The sequence below is a fragment of the Cavia porcellus genome, unplaced genomic scaffold (genome assembly GCF_034190915.1).
Source record: "Cavia porcellus strain 051 isolate PalLab524CR breed Dunkin Hartley unplaced genomic scaffold, mCavPor4.1 scaffold_26, whole genome shotgun sequence".
NCBI lineage: Eukaryota > Metazoa > Chordata > Mammalia > Rodentia > Caviidae > Cavia > Cavia porcellus.
The window spans coordinates 39,173,085-39,194,945 of record NW_026947509.1 but is presented as its reverse complement, the minus strand read 5'-3'; the positions used below and the strand labels follow the sequence as shown (position 1 = coordinate 39,194,945).

At 35.7% G+C, this 21,861-nt stretch overlaps 1 protein-coding gene across 4 annotated transcripts in view; it reads left to right on the top strand.

The window, feature by feature from the left end:
- The window catches only part of Nyap2 (neuronal tyrosine-phosphorylated phosphoinositide-3-kinase adaptor 2), a 320,940-nt gene that overhangs the window by 6,095 nt on the left and 292,984 nt on the right, over positions 1 to 21,861 (top strand). For 3 of the 4 annotated variants that reach the window (XM_063237236.1, XM_063237235.1, XM_063237234.1), the window contains one exon: positions 3,079 to 3,315. In XM_063237236.1, the coding sequence (XP_063093306.1) occupies positions 3,095 to 3,315 (221 nt within the window). In that variant the 5' untranslated portion in view covers positions 3,079 to 3,094. Of the gene's footprint in view, positions 1 to 3,078; positions 3,316 to 10,875; positions 10,997 to 21,861 lie in introns of those variants that run through there. The other variant, XM_063237237.1, reaches the window with a different exon arrangement.

The following is a 21,861-nucleotide window of genomic DNA, read 5'->3' as shown; positions in this document are numbered from 1 at the left end:
TTGTGTACAATTAGGAATCAGGCAAAATATGAAATAGTAATATTAGTTACTGATAATTATGATTGTGTAATTGAACACTTGCATATGTGTTTTCTAGATGAATCCTTAGAACATAAATCCATTCCAGCCACCATTATTTCAATGTGGAAGATAGAGCTTATCAATGCTAATTAATTTACACAACACCATAGACTCTGTGGCTCCTTAGGTTGGAGCCACACTGGAGGACTCTTCATCCTTGTTCATCAAGGGTGCTTCACCCTCCCCTACACCACAAACCAGCTTCTACATGAAGAGGAATAAATGGGAAAAATTTGATGGTTAAACACTGACTGGGCCCTAATCAATTTATTTGTTTGTTTCTTAATACAACATCTTACTCGGTAGCCCAGCTGTCCTTGAATTGACAGTCCACTTGTCTCCAGCCTCTTGAATTCCAGAATGATAGGTGCATGCCACTATGCATGCTGCATAGTCCATTTTCCAGGATGGCATACAATTGTCGCAGTGTTCCTTGTTTACCCTGAAAAACAGTAAAAATGAAACATGTATGGCATACTAATAAAGTTCCCCTGCATCAGTGCTCTAGTAATACATAATACAATTAGTTATTGTTCACGTATCTGCAGTGTGGACATGCTAAAAGACATCATTCTGACTTCATTAGTGCCTGATTCAAAACAGTTGCTCAATTAATACTTAAAAAAACAATGTTCATAGAATTAATTACTTTTGTAGAATCAGAAGACATGAGAATTTATATACAAATTAATCCTGTTTCAAACTTTTGAACGCTACTAGGTTTTATGGTTGATTCCCATTTAAAATTTTTCACTCATCCTATTTGCAAACTGTTGAATTTTACTCGATTTTATGGATGATTGTCATTTGAAACTTTTCATCTCCATTTAAAAAGCATATGACTGTCTTTAGTATAAATAGTTTATTTTAATGTTATTTAATAATTTGGGAGAACGAAAATAACTTAAAAGCTAGAACATTTGAAAAACCACATGTAAAGGTTACAAATGTCCATGAATTAAAAGTTAACCTTGTTAATAAGTAGAATATATAAACTATATGCAATTATTGGTGTCATTTGAATTGGAAGAAACTTCAGGGAAAAAATTTTTTGAATCATAATGCCTCATGCAAATGGGAAGCATATAAGTTAGCTAGAGGGCAGAATGGGAGTGATCACCCGCAGCCTGAGGCATTATGTCTAGCAGCCTTGTCACGCTGGCTTGCCTTGCTTAACTTCGGTAAAATTAATGGCCATAAAGTTAGGCTGATCTGATTTTATCCAGGCACTTCTAGCACTGAAGCCCTTGGTGGAAATAAAGTCCTGATAATAATCATGTTTGATCTGTCTGAGAAATAGTGCCTTGTATCCCCTTCACCAAAATTATAATTATTTGCAATAGTAATTTCATCTTTCTGTGTGTGTTCACCATTTAAGCATTTGATCCAATGAACTGATATTAAAATACAATTGAATTGCATTAGATAGCTGGAATTAAAAGATCATTTTATCTCTAACTCACTAGGGTTTAAAAACAAGCAAAACATAATACAAATTTAGCGTAACACAAATTTTAACTCTACAAATGACTCTATCCAAGTTCCATTTGTATGTATTCCTTTGACTGAGGAAAAAATTTTTAAATTCAAATATAAATTAACTGGCAGCTGAAAGGCTAATAAACACTGATGAGAAGTAAAAGTTGCATAGCTATAATCTAGTTTTAAAAAGAGAAAGATGTTTATCTGTAAGAGGAAAAAAATGAAAGTCTGAAGTTTTTAAATTAAGTAGACATACATATTCAAAATAGATTTAAAAAACATGTGAAGAAAGAAAAAGATGACTTTAACAGGACAACTTTTTCCCTTTGGTAACTGAGTTTTTTCCCCATCTTATTCAGTTATGCCAGTTTGTTTAAGCCTTAGGAACCTAAAACAATAAAATTTATTTTTATGTAATTAATTGAATTTTGTATTTATTTCTTTATTTGATTAAAGCACCAAACCTTTGCTACCATTACTTGGAAACCTTCCTTTTCAAAACATGAATATTTTTATAGCCTGCTTGCTTATCCATCTGTCTATCCATTCATCCATCCATCCACATGCACTCAATTAATATTATTATTACTGCCACTCTTCCTCTCATAGTTCTTTTATAATATTAACCAATTTTAAGTGCATATTCTTGTTGATCTCTATTGTAAATCTTTTCATCCACATTTCTTTCAATCATCACAGCAGCATCAGGGTATTACTCATATTCTATAGATGACAATAATATGTGCTGGTTGAAAGGCATGTGGTTACAATTTTACTTTGTTTTGATTTCTCAGTAATCTTCTCTATGGCTTAAATTTTTATATCTTTGTGTAGTGATAGTATGACAAGTTAACACTACTCAAATTACCAAACTGGTTTGGATTAAGCTGCTCCTGAAGATCAACAATGCTTGATAAATGCTTATAAAATGAAGCTACTGGAGAGGATCATTATGGGAAATAACAGAGCTCAAAAGGAATAGTATTCTATAAAAATTACATTAGAAATACAATTTCTTTGTCTTTTAATGATTGCTGTTGTATTTTATGTAAATTACTCAGATTTATAAATTTTAAATTAAAAACTTGAAAACATAACATTTCTTCCAACTAGACTTTTCATTTGAAATTGTGCAGAAATGTCTTTATGACGATGAGAAATTAATAGCATCTTATAGTTTACTGGTGTAAGTACACATTGTTGGGAAACAAATAGTGACTAATTATGTGTTTATGTTCACACATAATGTTTACACTTTCCATTCCCTCTTGTAGTACGCAGCCTATGATCTTTAACCTCTTAGTGTGGCTTTTTTGAGGGAGTATTTGATGCTCAGGAGCATTTATTTAATATTTCTTCAACTATCACAGGGATTTGTAATTTCTAGTGAAATTTTTTTCCCAGATACATTCTGCCATAACCACTGGAGATTTGAACTGACAAAATGTTAGCGCTTATAACCCATACATTGCTTTTATTCCCACTTGGTTAAAGGTACAATGTATTCTCACACAGGAAGTGTTCCTTTCGCATGATACCCTCCAAGATGTTGAGCGTGAATCCTGAGGAAGACCCTTTGGACAACTTTCTCCAATATATCGAGGATATGGGGATGAAGGCGTATGATGGCCTGGTTATTCAGAATGCATCGGACATTGCTAGAGAGAATGATCGCTTGAGAAATGAAACAAACCTGGCCTATCTGAAGGAGAAGAATGAAAAACGCCGAAGACAAGAAGAAGCAATAAAGCGGTAAGTATGCACAGTGCACGCTGAGACTGTGGTACATGAGGCCTTCTGTGTGTGCTACTGATACTGTGGTGTCAGTTGATCGAGAAAGGTCTTATCACAGTTGGCTAGGCATGGTAAGATGACGAGAAAGAGGCACATCAACCATAGCAAAACCTGTCCAGCCTGCTGATAGAATCTTACCTTATTTGACAAAAGTTACTCACAATGTGCTATGCATATGGAAGTACAGATGGACTGGGGAAAGAAATCAGTATCTCCTGAATAAGAGCTTGTGCTCGACAATCTCTTAGTAAACGCACAAGGGAGCACACAAACGTCAATTTGATGAAAATTCTCACCTTTAATGATCTTTCTGAATAGTCCTTACGTTGCAATAGAGTTCATTGTCTTCCTAGAACGTGACCAAGTCTCACCACTGATTACAAACAGGTGAGTCTCTGAAGGCGGTGGAATCATTGTTGTGTGCACTCTGTAGAATTTTAGGGCTACTACATCTCTAATACCAAGGACCCTAGGTTTATTCAAATGAAATTATCTTTACAGTGTAAGATGGTAAAACCTACCTACTGCAGGCTAATGAGCCCAATTTGCAGCCTTCAAATTGGCGTTAAATTGTACAAGGCACTAACACTGTCTCTTAATTTTTGTTGTTGTTTTGAAGAATATTATAGTGTTTTGGGGTGCCTGTTGACTTTTTAGAGGTACAGGGAGATCCATGTTGTTTGATGGAGTCTTGCTTCTCCATTGGAGTCCAGCCAGCAAAAGCAAAATATAGGAAATAATTCATATCAATCAGTGGTGTAAATGAATGATAATGGTTAAGATATTCTGATAGTTCATAGTAGATTTCTCATCTAATCGAGCATTAATGCTTTATGCTTACTCTGTGAATACTATGATATTAAGGAAAATAAAATGTTCTCTTAAGATGAAGTATTCATATTTATAAGGAAACTAAGAATGTTACACTAGTCCAGTCATTCAATGGAAAATATGCCTCTTTTAGGACTCTTTCTGTAAAAGAAAGTAAGAAAGAAAATGGACTACTGTGTGTGTGTGTGTGTGTGTGTGTGTGTGTGTGTGTGTGTGTGTGTTGCTGGCTGGACTTCAAAATTTTACTTTAATTTTGCAACTGAATTTTTAAAAATTCATAACAAAAGTGATGGTTGACATGATTTCTAAATAACTTCACTTCTCTAATCTAAAGTCTAATAATAGCATTACATGACAACAATAATTTCTTTTATAACTATGTAAATAAAGTTATTTTACATTCTCTTAGATATCCATGGATATGTAAACTGTATATCTCTATTACTACCTTGTGTTTCATCAACAACATCCAGCAAGTTTCTACCTAAAGACCTTAAATACTGAAAAAAATGACCAACTTTTAGGTCATTTTCTGACAAGTACAAAAAAAGGTATAATCAGCAATTTGAAGGGTGTCTAAAGTGCAAGGGGTATATAGTACAGCAGCAGTAGACCAGCAAAACCATTGCTGTAAAATAAAATCTAACTATGTGAACTGAAAGTTGGTTCTTACTAGGTTACTAGTAATCTAGTAATCATTTCCGGAACTATGCTATGAAAACAATTCGGGTCACATGTTGAATTGAAAAGTCATAAATGATCTGAGGACATTTATTTTTACATCTGTCCCTCAGAAGATAAGACTTCAGCCAGTTTGAGGACAGAGCAGAATCCAGGAATAAATCATCCTCTTCTTGTTTTAATTGTGAAAGCACATAGTGGTTTGTAATCAGATGGCTGTAGGAAACTTGGTGTAAAATAATCGAGTTATGGGCTTTGTGATTCATTAAATATAGGAGTTGAGTAAGGGAAAAATAAAGTCACTCTCGAGTTTATTCTGTTTATTTTAAATTTTATTTTATTTTTGCTTCAGCTAGAATAATGTTTCTATTTGATGACACTATAAAGACTAATGTGGGATCAAATTTAAGATAAATAATGGGTGGTAACAGTTTGGCTTTGGTGTCAGTTTTATAAAGGTTTAAATATCCAGGTATACACCCTCAAGTGGCAGTGAGATAAAAAAAAAAAATCTGACACAGTAGAAATCAAACCTAGAGGTCTAAAAGTGAGGGTCACATTCCATAGGAATCATAGTTGAGAGCCTATATAGAGATGTCTGGGGCTTCAATCAAGATAGAGATAGAGAACCCAGAAATATTCTTTGGGGTACCTAAGTGCTCACACAATAGTAAGAACACAGGTACCCAGTAAATATGAGTGGTAAGACCAAAACAATCACAAAAGATGTTCTGTCTCGCAGTAAAGTGTCAAAAATGATCAGTGAGATTTTGCCAAGTATGTGGAAGTCTGATAATTGACCATTGACTATGACATCATTACTGTTGTCAAGAACAATTTCTCTGAAGAGCTAAGAACAAAACTCATGAGAAAATGGGAAGACAGGAATTAAAGCAGAGCACAGGAAACTATTTTGAGGGTTTCTGAAGTTAAAGTAAATAAAAATATGGGAGTAGTTGGAGAAGCAAGTACAATTTATGGTGATTTTAAAATGTTTTTTATCCCAACAAGAAGGGAGAATATTGCATGATTTAAATGTTGATATTAATACTTACAATGGAAAGAAAAATAGTAAAATTAGTAAAGACTTACAAGAGGAAGCAAATACTGTGAGAACTTTTTTTGTTAGGCGGAAAGAGAGAATTTGAATGGAGACTGCTGGGCCATTAGAAACGATGCCACAGTATATGGGTGCATGAATGATGGATGATGGGTGGGCAAAGGAAGAGTGGAAACCAGCCCAAGCCTCACACCAAGTCCTTTAAGGTTAACAGCTGAGATAAATATCAGGAGCCAAATTATGGAAGTAAAGTGTGTAGCAAAACACGACCGCTTAAGAGAAGCCGGTAGGGATGGAAACAGAAGGCAGAATTACTGAACAGCCTTGTTTTCCATGTTCCTTCAGAGCTTCAGAAGCTAAAGCTGCAGAATGGAACGAACAACAGGAATCTGAGCTTTAGTCCAAGCTGTCGTTAGAAAGTAGTGTGCTGGGAAGATAAAACCAGGTGCAAGCCTGGTGTGCGGCTGAGCTGCCTGGGCATGTCACAACAGGGTCGTTTTGAGCAGTGAGCCTCACTCATTGGGAATCACTCACAGTAGGTTTCCTCTTAAAGATATGCAAAGTGAAAAATCAGGTGAGAAGGATAAAATTGACCAAGGGCACACATGGGAGAGATAGTTTTGGGGTACACCTCCAAGCTTTGTTATCATCCCCATAATTGTTACATGTGCTAAAAATTGAAAGAGGTGATATATATGTGGCTATCTACAACTCAGTTCTTTCCCACTCATCCTCCCCCAGATTTTTTTTCTTGAATTCCAATTTAAAGTGTAAATATATTTGGAATGATCAGAATGCTGGCAGAGCCTCTAAAATTGCTGAAAATTCTCAGATCTCTCTCTCTCTCTCTCTCTCTCTCTCTCTCTCTCTCTCTCTCTCTCTCAATTTATCTCTGTCTCTGTCTCTCTCCTAAAAGAAAACCCATGTATGGCATGGAGACATAGACTTCTCTGGATATTATTGGGACAAAGGTTTAGGGAGACAAATATGAAAGAAGCCAGACAATCAGAAACCAGATGAGGATATAGCTCAGTGGCACAGCACATGCCTGGCAAGCACAACGTCCTGAGTTCAATTCCTGAGGGTAAGGGGAGAAAAGGAGCCCAAACCCTGTTATATTGTCCTATGACAAGACTGGCCACAGTTACCACACCAAGCAATCCATCTCAACAGCATTGTTGCCCAGTTTCACTTTTATTTTGCTCATGGGATGACCATTGTCCTGGAGTTTTGACAATTTAAAAATAAGAGCAGTCTCTTATTCTCTCTTCATTTTTGGAATTACTTCTACTTTCTTAACGAGAAATTGTGTGTTTTAAATATTTTAAAGAAGACCCATAGCAAAATTCTAGTCACACAGGCATGTTTATGTCCAAGGAAGGGCAGCAAACACAGAATATTCACATCTAAATTTAAGGCATATTTTAATATTTTTAACTGTATGACTTATGACAAATAGAATTCAACGTGGCAATAATGAACACAATCTAATTAATTAAAATTAGTTAATGTGTCTACTAAATGCCTTCTTCAATATACGCCATGATTTAGCATATAGCCTAAAATCTAAACATGAAGCATGTTTGACCTTGAAAAGGCACTGATGATAATTCTCTGTGAAATATGCCAGTTGCAATTTCAGAAATGTGCAGACTGCCAAGCATTGCTTAAAAAATGGAAATAGGATTTCATATGATTGACCTTCTGGATCACATATGTGCTGAAATGCCTTTTGTGCAGAATCTGGGAAGCTTAAAACACTGAGCTCTTAGAAAAAGAATATCCCCATCACTTTCCCAGCAATCTAAGTCACTTAGGCTTTCGAGCCCAATTCTTTATTTTTAAACTAACTTGAGCCCCTTGTCACTGTTAACTTTCTTGTAACTTCATTTCCATTTCTCACATACGATTTTATTGGGAGGGCTTTCTCTGTGAAAAATACTAAAAAATAAAAATGATGTTGTTGGTGTTTTTTTTTAACAGCTTCATATAACATTTAGTGAGAAAGAGAAAAATTAATGGAGTATAAAAATTACTTCAGTGGCTCATTTTTTATTTTAATGCAATATATGTAGTTATTAATAATACTAAACAATCTTCTTTGAAAGCATAAAGCAAAATTTTATAACAAACTAATTAGAAAATGGCAATGGTCAAAATGTGTATTATGATCTTAAAAGAATATTCAACATGTTATTTAGAGTAAACCATAGACAATGAAAGATTCTCTCTCCAAAGAAAACATAATGCAGGAATAAAACTTTCTCTTCATTGAACGACAACAAAAATTAATGGAGTAAGTGAAACAAATTAGCATTTATTTTAAAATATTTTTGAAACAACAGAATAGATATTTGAACTCCTCTCTACTTCCTGTGCACATAACTTTTATTTTACTCTTTTATTTTCTGTTATTTCAGAACTAATGGCATCGTGCAGGCATGGTTAGATGAGATTTACTTTTTGTTAACATTTCTATACAAAACAAAAACATGCAACACCTATAGCTTTCAACCAGTGAGCTCAGGTACAAGTTCAGGGGAGATGTAAGTTGTAAGATGTAATCCTAGGTTGACCCATTGATGTAGTACAGGGTCTAGCCAATAAGAGGAAGCAAGTGAACAATGAGTTCAGAATCTGGTCACAAGCAAACTAGAAGATAGTGCCTACTTGTACCTGTGAGTTTAGGTCTCCATTGGAGGTACACTATTTTCAGGGCATACCTTGCTCAGATCCTTAACTAAAGTATATTCTCTGAAGGAGGCCGGGAACTGAAAGATCATCCTACACACCAAAAGTACTATTAGGTCCTAGGTCCATTAGGTCCGAAGTACCATTAGGTACTTCACACATTTTTTTTTTCATTCTGAATCATAAAATAAGTTGCCTCATCATCAGATATTGTTATTAGACGTAGTAGTTTTGGAAGCAATAAAGGAAATATCCCTTATGTTAAAAGCAACAAGAAAATTTGTTACTGGTATGTATTTTCCCAACCATAATTTCTACTATGATAGGAGCTAGATTTTTTTTCTAATGAAACAAATGCTACATTAGTGAAATTTCCCCAAATATTGTGAGTCTGGAAAACAGTTCTCAATTTGAGCAAAGTGGTTCTGACACAAAGGACTACTTAGGCTGATTAGCAACATCTCTATTCCCTGTGGATGCCCTGAGGGGATCTATATGAGGTTATATTTCCTCTTTAAAAGTGACAGTCAGAAATGGAATTAGATTACTTACAGCTGCCTTAAAGATACATGCAATTGCATGTAAGTATGTATACTTGGGATTGTTCTTATTGAGGGGTTTTAGAACTTCTGTTATGAAAAGACAACCAAAGATCACAAAAATTCACCTTAAGGATTATGGAGGAAAATAAAGTAAAGATTAAAATAATGCTTTTCCTACACTAACATATTGTTATCATAAAGGCAAATGCTTGTGATAACAAAGTTGTTAATTAAAAAAATCTTTAAATGATATTTTACCAAAAAGCATAATTACCCAGAGTGCTCTTATTTAATAAATGTTAATAGTTTCATAAATCTTTAAAGACATATGATTTCTGGAATTATACCCATGATTTGTGGCAGAAGAGCTTATGGGAGATAGGAAACATTTGTGAAATGTATTTTAGTGAATGGCAGACTACTCAGTGAAGCATCAGTAGCTCCTTTGGTCTCAAAAAGCTAATCTCATTGGATCTGCTTTCCTGGAAGCCGTGTAGAAAAAAAGAAACATCCTATTTGTATATCAGAAGTGGAGATGAAGCTCAATTGCAAAGGCGAAGACTATTATATTAAATGAACAAAGATTTAGAAAGGCAATGGTCAACTACTAGTGTACTTTAGAGCTAGCCTAGGAGTATATAAAAATACTCCCAGGTGGTACACAAATACTCTACAGGTAGCAAAATACCTGTGTTTGGGAAAGCTTAGGAGGGGGGAAAAGCCCTCAGCATTACTATCTAGGAGTAATCTAAAAGCTGCACCACATCAGTGTCTGGCTGCCATGAATTCACTGATCTGATCTGATGTGAATTTCTGACCTAATTTTGCCTCAGGACTTAGTGCCCAGGCAGAGAAAACAAGGTTAATGTGTTGATATGGGGCGAGATTAAACAGCAGCCAGTATCTTAATATCCCTCTCTAATTTCTGCTTCCTCTTGTGTTTGTGATTAATTTGAGTCACTTTTCTATTAATCATTGCAGAGGACTGCAAGCTGCTTGGCTTATTTTTATGTTAAATAGTGCATCTCGATTATCTTCCTCAAAGCTCAGTGTGATATTCAGATATGGAAGCAATTTTGGTTATAATATCAAATACATGAGGAGGTTTTTAATTTGTAGAACCGTATGATTAAAAGCGAAATTTCAGTATCTTAACTTGGCCACCCTCACGTCTTTATTGAACCAAAAGCAACATCTACACAGCTCATTTTAAATGAATTAATTAATTTATTAAGCATGTTCTCTCTATTTTTTTTCTGTGCTAGCAAGCAAAGTTAATATTTTTGAACATATATCTAAAGGCACCTTATACAAAGCAAGTGGTGTCTGATTTGCTGGCCTAATGTTTTCAATAAGGATCACCAACTATTGTGAGACGAATTAATACAAACTTCAGAATCCATCAGTCTCCATGTATGATATGCTTATATTTGAAACAGCAGAGATCACAGTTCTCTCATTCAGTCCCCTGCCAGGACAGATTAAAGCAACATGCTGGGGCCCTGAAGCGCCTGTTTAAGGTAACTGTCCTAGGGACTGCCCTGACCTACCTTTTCTGGAGCAGTTCACACCCTTGGTTGTTTGTGTTTTAATTATATCCTGGACTAACTTTGACTTTACATTTTAAAAGCTGGGTGTCTGTTCTGTATCTGAAATAAGCAGACAGATGTTAGCAGGAGAGGCTTTTCAGTGCAGAGCTCCATATGGGCCAGTCAGTCAGCTCAAGGACTGAGCTCTCCCAGTACAAAGAACGTCAAGGGAGAGAGGGGAGCTTCTGAATGCCTGGCCTTGTGACAACTGCATGATTGGAAAGAAACCCTTTGGAAAATTTAAGGTAATCTTTCTTTGAGAGATAGTGTTAAATATACAAAGATGGTTATAGATTCTTTGGCAATTGTCTTTTGTTTAGGGCTGTTTCTTATACTGCTTAGGCTACTGTGGTCTATTCTCAATTTTTTGCACCAAAAACTGCCTTCATAAAATGCTTCAAAGAACAGGTAAGGAAAATAAATTATTTCTGAGCAAGGCAATGAGTCAGTGGAGTAGCTTTAACTCTTCAAAATGCAATAGCTCCTGGAGAATATGTCTAATGTAATGAACAGAACTGCCGGGGTGCAGCCCAAGAACACTAACTGCCGTCCATGGCTCCTACTGCACCTCAGGGCAGCCTGAAGAAAGATCTTCATTATAAATGTATGGCTTACTTTGAAATTAGTTTCAATCATAAACTGATAGAGACAAATCAAGCCCTCTTCAAATGAATCTCTGGTCAAAGCACATTGCTTCCAGTTAAATATGCTTTTTAGTGATGCTTATATATGGAAACACACAGCAGAATATTCATGGCAATGCCAGAATGGAAATATAACTAGCCTTCCAGGAAGTAGAGAAAAGGAGTGCTTTTTTTTTTTTTTTTTTTTTTTTTTTTTTTTAAGAAAAGCACTTTCAATAATATGCGGAAGAAAGATTTTTTTTTTGAAAAAAATAAAAAGATCAGCATTTAAAATCCATTATTATAATTAGTAAATTGCATTTCAGTGTCTGATTTGGGTTAAGTGTACCATTTGGCATATTTTGATTTTTGAGTAAGAAATAAAGTGGCTCATTACTGAATGAAGAGGAGACTTACCAAGGAAACTTAACTTGCTGTTAGGCTGATGTTTCTATGTGCTATGTTGCTGCTTCATTTTTATATATATTTATTGAGCATCCACTATATGTTAGATATAAAGCAGTGACAAGATAACAAAAATGCCTAAACTCACCAAAGTTCAAGTCTAATGATGAAGGTGGAGAAAGAAGTTGGTAGAGACAGACTGAAAAAGAAACATAGAGTAAGCCAGAGTAGGATATGTTCCATGAATAACTAGGGAAGTGGGACCAGGGACACAGAGCGACTTCAGTTGTAAGTGGGTCACCAGGGAGAGCCTCCCGGAGGACATCAAATTGGGGTGAAGAGTTGAAGAGCAGGAGGAAAGAAACTGTGCAGTGGTCTGGAATATTGGCTTCCTAGGAGGAAGACGCACCAGGACCAGAGGTCCTGGGTGGGCACAGGAAGAGGGTCAAGAACAGCATCAGATGGCTGGGGCACAGCACACTAGCTGAGGTGGAGAGGGTTAGAAGATCAGGTCAGGGACAGTCACGCTGATGCTGCAGGACCATGGTGCCTACAGGCAGGACCTTACCTTTAAATGAGGGGAATCAGGAAAGAACAACTTAATCCAACCCTTGTAATTGAAAGAAGGGTCATCCTGGTTGCTGTTGGAGCAGAAAGGGCAGAGACAGGTCCACAGGCATAGGGCTGTGCAAACAACAAGGGCAAGGAAAGACCGAGCCTGGGGCCTGAGAGGCAGGACTGGAGGCAGTGACCGGCAGGACTGGAGACATCTTTCACAGGTAGCACTGTTACGATATGGTCAGTGGTTGCATGTGGGCTGTGACAATGAGATAAAAGAGTGGTGCTTTCATCACCTTGGATGGGGAACATAGGAGAAATATATTTGGTAAGAAAAGCTGGGGGAATATTAGGTTGAAATGCCTATTAAGGCACCCAAATATTTAATGATATTCATTAAAATATCATGGTTCATTTCTGACCATTTGTAGGTGAAAGAATAAGACATTTTAGAGAAATTTTAAATATTTTGTAAAGCTCTAAAAGATATGTGCATCAATACATACACACACTATTAAGTTTGAGGAATGCTTACTCTAATAAGAACATTGACTATAAGGGATCCATCCTCTTAATTTTTAAATGTACAATACAGTATTGCTAACTACAGAGGGAGATGTGTTGTTCATCTCTAGAATGTATTCATCTTTGATAACTGAAATTTTATATCCATTCAGTAGCAAATGGATGGTAAGTATTTCTATTAACTGGAGTAAATGAGCAATAGCCTGGAGGTCTTTGCTTTTGTACAGTGAGTGAAGCCAGTGATCTTGATCCTCAGAGCTTTGTGATCTACACACTCAGAGGCTTTGCAGCTTTAGGGCAGAACTAACAATTCCACTCTTGCAATTTAAGAAGCAAGATACAGGTCTCCACAAATTGGCATGTTCCATTATTACTATTATTAGCATTGGTAATGTTTACTCGTGACCTTTTGACTTTGACCGAGACACAAGTAATTAGCTTGTTAATTGAGGCACAAAAGACACTTTTCCCATTCCAAAGTGTTTTGATCAATCAGTAGATTACCACTCCATTGTAAGAGTAAGATTTGGAGTGGTGTGGTAGACATGGATGGAAGAAATCATGATTTACTGCTGGGGAATTTCTTAGTCTTGTTGCTTGAATGTAAGATATGATTTGTTTCTTCACTTGCCAGTTTTAGTGAGATTCATACAGAGGTCTTTAACTCTTAATGCTGTTTACTTATTTTTAATTGGGCAAAACCACATTCATTTGTTGTTATTAAAGGCAAAATAGATACAATATACAGCAGGTAGGAATTGCCAGCATACAGGTGTTTGAATTGGTAGCCATTATTGATAGCATTGTTATTATTAGTAGTAGTAGTATAATTCACTATTAAATTTCCAGCTATTTTCAGGGACTTACCTTGAATGGTTTTTCTTCCCAGCACATGAGCTGCTAAACTGTTGTATTTTTATAAAAATGTGTGTTTTCTATAAAGCTGCTGAAAACACTTATGTTATAGTTAGAGATATAAATAATAAATCATAAAGATAAAATGACTGTCTCATCTCTGAAAGAGCTAAAATCTAAAATGAATTTTTTTCAGTGCTGTGTGATTTGTTTTGTGTTTTTAGCATCACGTGGCAAGGGCTCGGCAAAGGTTTCAGTTTCCTTTTGGGTGTGTGGATACTAGCTTGGAGATGGTCTCTATGTCCCTTTGCCTGGGAGAAACAGCTCTTTGTATCTCATATTCCTTGATTCAGTAACTAACTTTCCCATGTCCAGCTCTTTTGAAAATCAAGAATTTCAAGAAACTTGGGCTAAAGGAATTGTTCCTCTGTAAGATGTCTATTGTTAAATTTCACACGTAACTTATAAAACTGTGTGGATGCCTTTTAAAATGAACAACTAAAATAATATTTGTTTTGGAGATAGTAAGAGAACAGGATTAGAAATCACTTGTCAAACAAATTCTTTTGTAGGTCACTATTAAGAGAATATTGTTGGTTTTATAGTAACTAGTATATATTTTGATTAGAGGAGAGATGACATTTTTCATTAATAAAACATGGACAGTAATAGAGAAATTGACAAGAAAGACCACAGGGAAACATTTAGTGATAAGAGCACAGGTAGACTCTTCTTACTGGAGAAGCAAGATGACTTCCTTTTAATTTTTCTCTCATAACAGGTTTGAAATTATATGGCAGGAATATTTGTTCAGAGAAAAACTAAAGCTAAAGCAAGTCTTTCTTGCATTTCTTTAAATATTGAAGAATAAGATCCTAATCAATGTAAATTGTTTTATTGACCTCCAGGTCTTTGGATGATTAACTAAGGAATCAAAACATATAGTTTAAGATTTTTCTTTTGATTTTTGTTGAATCTTACTTGAAATCCTCAAACTCCAGTAATTCCCAACTTCTAGCAGATCACTAAAAATAGCATATTTGATTTAGAAAAGCATTCATTGTGGCTTTATAACTCTTGTCAGTACAAACGTATTCATTTCCAAGTCATTCTTCCCAATGTCAGATACTGTTTGGAATTGTTTCCTTTCTTTTTTTTTTCCCATGTAGTTTTACTTTTATTCCTTCTTAATTATTAGTAATATTTTAATCCATTTTTGGTGTTTCTGTATTCTATAAATCATTTCAATTTGAACCTATAATTTTTTCATTTTGTGTTTATTCTGTTCAGCTAGCCCATAAATATTTTAAAAACCTAGATATTCCCAATAAAAATAGAGAAGAGGGACATGTTTTCAAAACATAGTATATAGTTCAACAGATTAAATGGGATAAAGAGAAATGGGAAAGAGAGAGAGAAAATGACTGCCCAGTAAAAGCCTTTTTAGCAAATCATACTGAATCTCATTAATAAAGAATACATTCACTAGAGCCGTACAATCAATCTGCCATGTGCATTAGTGATGTTGCATCCAATTCAGGTGGATAAATTGTTCTCTAAGTGTTGGTCGGCTGCCACTCAAATCACAATACCAATAATATATGCTATGCTGAATTTTTTGATGCACATCTATTGCTTTTTCACAGAGTTAGAGTGAACTAAATAGGTATAGGGAAAGAGTCATGTCTGTCTGAATGAACACAGCCAGCTACAGAAGTTTAAAAAAAAAAAGATAGATAACTGGAGAAAGAAGCGATGGGAAATGATCCTGTGAACAGATCTACCAAAAATAAACTGGAAGAGAGTAATCCAACTAAGCACCATTGCCAAAAGTGTCAGCTAAAAATACAGCCAGAAAAGTGTAGTCAATATGGAGCTCAAAAATTGAGATGATAGGGTTGCTGCAGAGCAGGGACAGATACCCACCAAAGGGAAGCACAGAGACACAAGGCAAGGAGAATAAAAAAGAAAGGGAAACAAAGTAGCCAAGTATTTCCATGAATATTTTAATTATAGAATCTTAGTCTATTTCCTAACCATGAATGATTCCACTTAATGATGGTACCGTGACTAATATTCTTCCCAGTAACCAGCTGCTGGGAGCACTCATGATTATAAACACATACTGTGTAAAAGACTCAATACACTATGGCTTTTTGAGACTGTGCTTTGAATTGATACCACATGATTTTTCTAAAGAAGTCTATCAGTTTTATATATGACCTGAAAATCAAAGTACTTGATTTTGAATCTATAGTCAAAGAAAAGTCTTCCGTCATTGCTTACAAGATTAAAAGTCTCCAAGGAGATATTGTGCATGTAAGACAGTGTTCTGAAATGAGGTAAAAAACACTAAGCCTGTGCAGTTATATGATTGCATTAAAGGGGAGAAATGAAAGATTAGAATAGTATTGGGTTTTAGGAAGGAATGCTGCTTGTGGATTTGTCATTAATGCAGTGACTCTATCTGTCTGATCTTTCTATTTCAATGTGTCTTAGAATTCTAAGAAGAAGTCAGCTTAAAGGTATCAACACCACCCCTCATGTAAGTTGCTGTTAGAAAAGAACCTCTATCTTTAATGTAGCACAATTGGCAATTCTGGCTCAAGACAGAGTGTGATTTAGTTAACAAGAAAACAGAATGACCTCTCTCACCCCAGAGCTGAATGAGAAGTTCGATTCAGGGTGAGGGCGAGTATGACCTATTTTAGAAAGGATAACCTGGAGTACAATGCAATGTCCTCTGTGAATGTGGGGAGGCATGGACAAATCCCAGTCCCTCAGACTGCAGCCCGCTCCTCTCCTAGAACAGAGGATGCATGTTTGTGTTTCAATGATGACCTTTAGTAATACATGCATGGAATGTCACACGCAGAGACACACAATAGTCTACTTTAGCAAACAGGCTCATAATGATCAACCTGATACAGTAAAACTAACTCCAGGTACAAATAGCAGCATTAGTTAGCCGCTGATAAGGATGCAGCATATGCTGGCAGAAAAAAAACAATGCACATAATCATTATGTATTGCAAGAGTGTACTAATGAAAATACACAATAAAATTTTAAATGTTCTGTAGTACACACATTCACTAGTTTCAATTCACCTTCTTATTACATTGATAATGAAAACTCTTTCACTGATGAAAAATATGCCCTTTATGAAGTTTTCTAAGGTGAAGATTTAGAGACATTTTATTCATGGTGTCCATAACTCTAGTCTTAGGATCCTTGATAAAATCCAACTGATTAAGCCTAGATTACTCAAGGTTAGCATTTTTTTCTGCTTTGTTTACATTCATGTCTGCATTTTGGCCCCAAAGAGTATATGCATCACCTTTTGCAAATTTATGAATGTAGACTGCAAAAAACTGAACTAAGAAAATGTTTTGTATTAAAGATGTTAGCAGGGGCAATGAAACTGCTAAAATTAAAATTTTTACTAAATTACTTTTCCAGTATAAGAACTTCAAATTAATCAAATATCCCATTTTCTCACTTTCATTACATTTTTACCAGTCTCAGTCTGTGTTAGTCAAGGACTAATTGTCATCTCCAGGCAAAACAAATAAAAATAAGAAATACTGCACATCCTTTGGGGTGCTATTAGGAACAGTCTTCCACTTTACATTACTTAAAATTGACATAAGCATTTAAAGAGTTCTAAACATCAGGCTTTGAGAACTGGAGTCTGTAAGTTACATGCTGCTATCATTTGTCAAATCTTACGCTCAACTATTTGACGCATGTATACAATAAACACACCGACAGACAAAGCAACTACTAGTATTTACCTGTCCTGAGTAGAAGTCAAAAAGTCAACCTAAGGGCCTACGCTTCCTGCAAATTATAATTTTCCTCTATTTTCATTTTTTGCTTACCTCATTTTATATTTATTCTACTGCCAGTCTGTTTGCTTAGACTTCTTAAAACCAAAGTGTTGAGTAGAAGTAAATTTAAAAGTGAAAAGGAAGAGAAGTCAAGGAAATTTTAGGTAACTAAACAGCCAGACCTTGTCTCCTTTTTTCTCTCTAGTCTTTGAATGTGTAAGTTTGCAAAAAGTTTGCGATTTTACAAAGTAAAAAAAAAAAAGTTGAGTCAATTTTCCTTATGCTGAAAGTCATATATCTAAATTGGTCCTTCTTAATTATGATAGTATCATTGCTTTTCTAGAAGCAAGATAATTGTCAACCTCAAGGACAGAAATGGATGTTTTTAGAGAGAGAACCTTCCTAAAAAGCACATAGGAACGTAGTAGGTCTCTGGCCAGTCCATGTCTATAAAGTGGTTTTGTCTATGACTCAGTAAGACCCATCTCTAACACTGCTTGCAGATAGCATCTGTCAGATGGGATTTTTGCAAACTAGTCAGCTTACCATTCCTGAGTTTTTATTTGTATTTTAGTATTTGTGAGTGGTATCTGTATGTGTGTCTGTGTGTGCGTGAGTGTGTTTGATCCATTATTGTTTTGATGAATTACACATAGAGCACTTCTCACTAGGAATTCATCCAACGAGTGAGGGCACTTTGGTTATTAAATTGAGGTCTCATGTTAGAGACCATTAAGCAAATTATTTAGTGCATTCTGCTTTAGAAGGCACGGGCACAAGTACAGTATTTTATAACTGGTTAATTTCATGCTACAATTAAATTCTTGACACACTTGGAATAAGAAATAATGTGAAGGAGAAAATTAAAGAGGAGTTTCTATTGTCAAGTTTCTGTTTAAAAATAGACTTTTCTAAGAGATCTATATAATACATTTAATATGCACATATTTTACCCTTTAATAAGATAGAAGCTACCTGTTGTGTAGAGGGTAATCAAGACAGACATAAATGTTTTGGTTTTTAGATGTGCTTTTAAATTCTTTTACAACCAAAAGGAGCTTTATTAAAGTAGACGTTAGCAGATGCTTTAATTTCAAAGACTTTTTTTGAAATAATGCAACTATAGTAATTTGATATCTGTTTAATATAAATGTCTAATTTTCAATTTGATGACTGGCTTGTAAGGAAGTGCAATTATGTGATTGTGTTGGTGTGCATGTCTGTGTGTGTTTCGTGTGTGTATGTGTGTGTGTGTGTGTGTGTGTGAGAGAGAGAGAAAAAGAGAGAGAGAGAGAGAGAGAGAGAGAGAGAGAGAGAGAGAGAGAGAGAGAAAATTGTATCTCAGGTTAAATTCATTATAGTGGAAATCACCCAGATAAAGAAAATAAACAGTTTGTTAAGAATGAATTCATACCAGTTGAAAACCAAAGGAAATTATAATGCCCCCTAGGGACTGTGTTACCTGTCACTCTTTTTCCTTTACTTTTTTCCTTTTTTGTTCTTTTAGTCTTGTCCCATTCTGTCCTTCCTTCCTTCCTTCCTCTCTTCCTTCCTCTTAACCTACTTATAACGTCTTCCTGCTGTATCAGTTTGCTGTACAGCATCAGGCTTTCTTCCAAGCCAAATTTTGTCCCTAACTCCTCGTTTTGATTATGGACAAATTATGGACATTCTCTGGGCTGCTGTTTTCTCCATGGTAAAGTGGTGATGGCTGTAATAGTTCTTAGAGATAGTGATATAAGCGACAAATAATATCCATCATGTAGGATGCTCAATATAGACCTCAGAGCAGGTGCCAAGTGAGTGCTAGCTGATACTCACAGAACTATACAAACACACCAAAGACAGAGGCACAGTTCTGCCCTATTCTCTACACTTTAGAGAAGTGGACTCTCAATAAGTATATTTGAATGATTCATGAAATAATTAATATTATGTGATCTTGTTCATGAATCAATAGGAAGCTAACAATGTAAGTATAAATTTGATGAAATGCTTTTTCAACTCTCACCTTGTGAAAAGAAAATCTTTAATGTAATAAATATCAAAAATCTCAAAATTTTATAATCATTCCTGTGTCTTACATTGGCTTGCTCTTTACACAGCAAATGAAAAGATAATGTATTAGTACAGTTCTACGACAATATGGTTAGTGATTTTTACCTTGCTGTGAATAATTTTATCAGACTCATTGCTGATTATCTGCTAGAGAATATTCTTTTAGGGGGTTAATATAATCAGCAAAAAGATTATGAAATGAAAGGAGTGGCCACGATCTGGGAGAAAATCTCCTACTTCACATTTTTTTCTTAGATGTAGATTAATATGGAATGTTAGGCAGGAAAAGTAGGTTCCTTATGGTAATATAGCAAGTTATTACTAAATTTAAAAAGAGAAGAAAGATTCATTTCCTCTTGTTACTGAACCTAAAGGAACTCATTTATTTTGATTTTTGTTAGAAACAGAACTCGGTTAGGCCGTTGAATCTGGAATCTTTGACTAAAAAGTGGAAAGTTTGAGAACTTTTTGAAGACCTTTTTATAGGAAAAGCTTCTCTTCTAAAGGTTTCTCAAGATAACATCAAAACAGGTGTCAGGGACTATCTAGATTGGCTGAACATTCAGTGACATCAACATAATCACCATCTGACATTTAAAACTTGGAAAATTTTCCAGAGAAAAATCATTTTTTAAAAAGTGGATCGTTTTCCCCAGGTATTGTAGTATGCAGTAGTGATTTCCAAGCTCTTACAGGTCCATACAAAGGACCAGTTGGAACAGTTGTTGAATGCAACAGTTTAGCATTTATTTGAGGGTGGAAAAATAAAAAAGAAAAAGAAATACAAAAGAAAGAACACAGAGTGGGTCACCATAAGGACAAGAGGGCAGTGGGAGTGAAATCAGTGGCTACTGTCTTTTATACCTTCTTTCTGATAGTAGGTCCAGACTGCCCCATAAAATGCCAGCTAATCTAGTGCTGGAAGACTGGTATTGGGTGCCAGGCTCAGGAGCTGCTGCTGTACAGCCATGGGTAACAAGCGTTTGCAACTGGCAGGTCACACCCAAATTGTCCCAGTCATGTTTCCATGACCCTATTTCCTCCTTCAATAGTGAGATATGAATGAAGGTTTTCCATCGCTGTGTAATTTTAGTCAAATTTACTTATCTTCAGAGTAGCTCACGTTTTAGTGTGTAGCAGAATTACAATCAGAGCGACCACCATGGCCAGAGTTCCATGAGCATTGAATGGGGTGTTAGCCTGAGAAAGGGGCCCCTTTTCACCAGCCACAGAGGTTGTGTGGTTCTCCCCAAGGTTAGCCTCTGCTCATGCCTGTATCCTTCACACCATTCACACTGTGCATTGAACAGGTCCCAGTGGCTGCTTCAGAAATAGTTTTCAGCAGCATCTCTGAAATCTTCCCTGGCCTTACTAATCATTACTGCTTATCTTTTATTTGTTCTCACAGCACTATTTCCCTAACTGCATAATTTAGGCTAACATTTAACACATATTTTGTAATGATTCCCTTACCATATGTGAAATTAAAATTCAGCCAAATATGTAATGACCAGACCTTTGTTCAAAATCCCATTAAAATAAATGTGGGTCTAATGACCTGGAAAATTTGGAAAATCATTCAGGTCTTTGCTGGAGTCTCTTAAAGAACAGCCAAAGAGAACCCAACACAGTGATTCTCCTTCCCACTCACAGACTCCTAACTGCTCACGCTGGAGGGAACTCAGACTTTCCTGTCTGCTGAGCCCTGCCCCAAGCTCTCACTAAGCTTCATATTGTGTGGCTTTTTGGGATTTGGTGGGTCTGATGCAGATGTGAGAGGTGCTGTTGTTTCCAACCCCAGTTTCTGTGAGGTCTCTGGACTGAGCAGGTTCCTGCCTGATCGAGAAAGGAAGCATTCTTCTTCCTTCAGAAGCGGGGAGGAGTAAATTAAGTATTATCAAATAACCAAACACTTATGATTTTAAAATCTCACTTTTTTGTTTAGTCAAAGCTGATTATTAGTTTCTTCACTGGTGGACTTCTCATTTTTTTTTTTTCAGTGTTGGAATTGAGGTGGAATCCTAGAAAGATAGTTTCAACCTTGACTTTGAAGTTCATTTGACAAGTCTGCCCTTGACCTGGGTCTTTCCACTTCCTGTGTTTTCATGACAGGCCAGCAAACACTGAATTGTCAGATAGTTTACACAGGATTCACCTCTGCTCTTATGGTATGAGATCATCCCCAAGGATACGTACATGAATGTACAGAGCAGTGTTTCAATGAAACATTACCAAAGCAGGTGTTTTCCAAGTCC